Below are 4,294 nucleotides of genomic sequence, written 5' to 3'. Positions count from 1 at the left end.
GAGATGCATCACTAGTAGAAACACCTGAAGTGCTGTAGTCAACAACATCATTTCTCTTCAGCAAGAAGGACTTTCTTCCATCGTCTTGTTTCTGTTCACCATCTTTTCCTTTTTCCTGCTCTGAACTGGAGTGCAAGGAACCCCCTGATGTACTCTGCCCCATATAGAAAGCACTTGAGCTATGAGGGGAGGATCTCCCGCTTACTGTAGTAGAATTGGCACCTCCTTCTAACTGTGACATCTGAGCAATATACTCTCTATATGCATCTCTGTACTCTGCCTGCACCTTGTCAGTAAGCTTGGATATTTCAATACTAGAATCTTGAGAGTTAAGACTTGAAAGACTTGGAGTTCTACGAGTTTGTGACTGGAAAAAAAAGAAAGAAGAGAGAGAGATAACAGTTAAATGAACTATTTATTTTTACTTTTACTGATCTTAAATGAACTAACTCAGAGCATTAAGTATGTGCTTAAATTATTCTTTTTGTTGCTGTGAATAGATTATGCAAGAGAAATTGTCAATGCTATAATTAAAATATGCTTACTATAATCATATAGATGCAATCACACACACATTCACTAAACTTACAAAGTATTCTTATTGTTGGTCCCCATAACGGAAAATTTCCACAAAACAAGTGTTTTATCCAGTGCATTTGAGGCTAACTTTTGAGTATATAATTATAAGAATTGAATTTGTATGTCAAGATGGGCTTTTCTAATACATTTTTGTACATCTACAAAATAAGCATTTTATATTAGACAGGAAGAATTCATCTAAACGTTGAACATTTCTCAAAAACATTTTTAAAAGACCTCCATCCTACATACTTCAATATATCCTGGCAAAATGCCATTGCATATAGCTGATTTCAGAAAAGTTGGTTTTCTGGCAAACATATTCCTCTTTGCCCCCTCCTCTGCTTTTAGAATTGGTTTTATTTCTCAATACCCTACTCTGATTTGATTGGTCATAAATTAAACTAATTTTCCCAAGTGGAGTTTCTTTTGCTCATGACAGTCACTGGTGAGTGATCTCTCCCTGCCCTTATCTCGACCCAGGAGCCCCTCATTGTATTTTCTCTCCCTGAGTCAGTGGAGGGCAGTGACAGAGCAGCTTTAGTGGGTACCTGGTGTCCAGGCAGGGTCAACCCACCACAGCAGAGAAGCAGCAATATTATTTTTTAATCAGTATTGATTTAAAAAATTCCAGCAGGTCAATTCTAATGTTTCCTTACGGACAAACTACCTTTCTCATTCTTCTGATTCAACTTCAGATAACTGGGCATCAGAAGCACTATTTACTTAAATACAACAACTGTGAGTAATGCCAGTTTTGGTTTGGAGAAACATACACTGATAGTCCGTTGCTGGAAATAGGCAGTAAGGGTCATCAGGACCCTACAAACACACACAAACATACATGCACACATTCAGAGCTATCTGGGATAGACATCTATCTCTGGGATATATAACCCAAACCTATTTTCAGGGACAATTTTCATTATTAAAAATATCATCTATAGTTAGTAACTTGCAGTGTCTTCCTATTTTGATGAACCTTCAAGATTTTTTAACTTACCTCCAGAGATGAAAAAAATGCTAAAATGTTTGGGTTTGGTGGGGTTTTTTGTTTGCTTGTTTTTTTAAATTCTAACCACTATTTGGCTACCAACTGATTTGTCTTATTTCATAAAGACAAATGAAAATTCAACACTTCAGGTGATTTCATAAGTTACAGAAAAAAAATTACCACAACCTATGGCAGGAAGTTAGTGACGGATGTCAGCTCTGGAGCCTCTGAATAGGTTATGCATTCTCAGGACAAGGCTCTGATGTCATGGAGCACTGTAGTTGTCTGTTTTAAAAAACCTAACAAATATATCTGTAATCCCTTGAATGGCATAACATCTAGCTAGCACGTAGCTAAAATATTTCATACACAAAACCTGAATACTATGATAAACGGAAGTCTTGCACGACACCACTCTAAGCTAGATGAAAAAAAGCATGACAGCTTTCAGTTTTTCGTCCTGAAGAGTGATTATTGGAACAGATGAAAAGTTTTCAGGTGGTAAAGACTAAAGACTTTGACTGACAGAGTATGGTTAGAGTTTACATCTCTGCAGAACTAGTTTTTACCAAAATGGAGAACTGAAAGTATCTGAACCATCCCTGCAGACATATTTCTTGACCTTTCTTTATGAAAGAATGGAAAAAACCTCTTTTCCATATGGATAAACAAGCAGAATATATTTCTATATTAAATACCTGCCAACTTAAGTTACTGTGGCGTGGAGGAGCTTCATCAAGACCGATTGTGTTGAGTTCTTCAAAGCTGAAGTTAAGTGTGTAGGGAGCTTGACCAGCAAGACTTGTCAGCTCAGTGTGAGGCAACTCAGTGTTATGCCCAGGACGGCGGGTAAGTTCACTGTGAGGAATCGCAGTTGTAACGTGCTCAGTTGCTCCACGAGAATCTTCCTGAACAGCCTGATTTTCTGAGTTTCTCATTTCAAGTATCTTAATGCACAAAAAGAAACAGTTACAAAAAGTTTCCAAAATTGATAAACAAGAATTCTACTAAAAAGAGGAATGAGGAATTCGCAACTGTAAAAATATACCTGCCTATGTGGTTGTGACCATGGAAAAGTGCAAAAAAAAAATCTGTTCACAGACCTAGTGCTTTCATTGTCTTTACTGCAAATCACATTTTAATATTTAATAATTTTTTTGTATTTAAAAATTGTTATTACTGCTCAGACCCTTGAAAGAATTCATGTCACAAAAACACTTAAAGTCTTGTTAAACTAGTGATACACAATAAATTTAAAATCAAAACCAAACACTTCTTATCTAACAATAAATCTCATTGTGTTATTCTCAGTGTTTTCAAGACTGACTTAGCAGTTGAGAGACATACTGTTATCTTCAGAAAGAAAACTGGCAATAGTCTAAAAATACTTAAGAGAAAAAACACAGTTCTCTGTGATGTGTAACTCTTCCTGTAACACTACCATTTACTTTCAAACTGGGAGGAAGGAAAAAGGGGATATTAAAAATCTATATGTAAGCTTCAATAATAGCATGGAGCATTCTTGTATTACACATGTATGTGTCAATTGAATACTGTATATTTATCTTATTGGCTTGATTTTTAGCTTAGTTCCTTTAAAAATCAGGCTTATGCAACTGTGGGCCACACATCTCTAACAGCCTGGCTGTCCAATTCCTCGCCCATATTACTACACATACTTTGAATTCTCTGAGTAATTTTTAACAGAAGGACAGAGGCTTCAAAGAGAGTTAAGTTCTGACCATTTATTTAAAATAGACAAATTTGAAAGGGGAACCCATAAAGGAAAAAACAGATCCTACAAAAAGAGGAGGCAAAACTTCAGAGTTCACAATCAATTAAGATGAAAATCCATCAGGAAGCAGTTATTCACTAGTGCTCAAGACAAAAAGACAAAGTAACAAAAAAATAGATGTGTGTATGTTTTAAGACTCACAAACTTAAAGATGATAACAACAAGAAAGCAACCAGGAAGAAAAAAAATATTCATATTGAAAAAGACTAATTTATGATGACCTGAATACTGAACAGAAAGTCTTACCATGGTCCTGAACAGGTGCCAGTCCCCAAAATTCATATTCATTTCTTTTTTCAGTTCATCAATATTGCACTGAGCCAAGACACGACCATTTATATTTGCCTGAAACAATAACACTAAATAATGTAAATTACAGATACAAGACTTATGGTCTGGCACTAACAGACTAAAAAGGTAATTAAAATTGGATGGAGACTACTAGTGGAACTCCCCAGCACCACTCTTAAGCCCAATTCTATATAATAACCATGTGTTTTTATAAAAGTACATTTATTGATGATTGCTGATGGACAAGAGCCACAACAAGCCCTTGCAGCACTACGGGCTGGGGACAGAGTGGCTGGAGAGCAGCCAGGTGGAAAGGGATCTCGGGGTGCTGACTGACAGGAAGCTGAACATGAGCCAGCATGTTCAGTGTCCAGCTGGCCAGCTGGCCAAGAAGGCCAATGGCATCCTGGCCTGCATCAAGAACAGTGTGGCCAGCAGGAGCAGGTAAGTGATCCTTCCCCTGTACTCTGCACTGGTGAGGCCACACCTTGAGTATTGTGTTCAGCTCTGGGCCCCTCAGTTCAGGAAGGATATTGAGGTGCTGGAGCGGGTCCAGAGAAGAGCAACGAGGCTGGTGAAGGGACTTGAGCACAAGTCCTATGAGGAGAGGCTGAGGGAGCTGGGGTTGTTTAGTC

General features: G+C 37.6%; 1 protein-coding gene across 1 annotated transcript; it reads right to left on the bottom strand.

The window, feature by feature from the left end:
• Positions 1 to 7: 7 nt before the first annotated feature.
• Positions 8 to 3,727, bottom strand: LOC114073320 (kinase D-interacting substrate of 220 kDa-like; the record flags this gene model as incomplete). Its single annotated transcript, XM_027911094.1, has 3 exons — positions 8 to 367; positions 2,272 to 2,520; positions 3,615 to 3,727. Coding segments are annotated over 3 exons (722 nt in total), but the record flags the coding sequence as incomplete, so codon positions are not given.
• Between the last annotated feature and the right edge of the window lie 567 nt (positions 3,728 to 4,294).

This window comes from Empidonax traillii, unplaced genomic scaffold, assembly GCF_003031625.1.
Source record: "Empidonax traillii isolate 1590-97213 ecotype Southwest subspecies unplaced genomic scaffold, ASM303162v1 scaffold6035:size6652, whole genome shotgun sequence".
Taxonomy (NCBI): domain Eukaryota; kingdom Metazoa; phylum Chordata; class Aves; order Passeriformes; family Tyrannidae; genus Empidonax; species Empidonax traillii.
The sequence above is the reverse complement of the archived record's forward strand: the minus strand, read 5'-3'. Positions and strand labels throughout refer to the sequence as shown.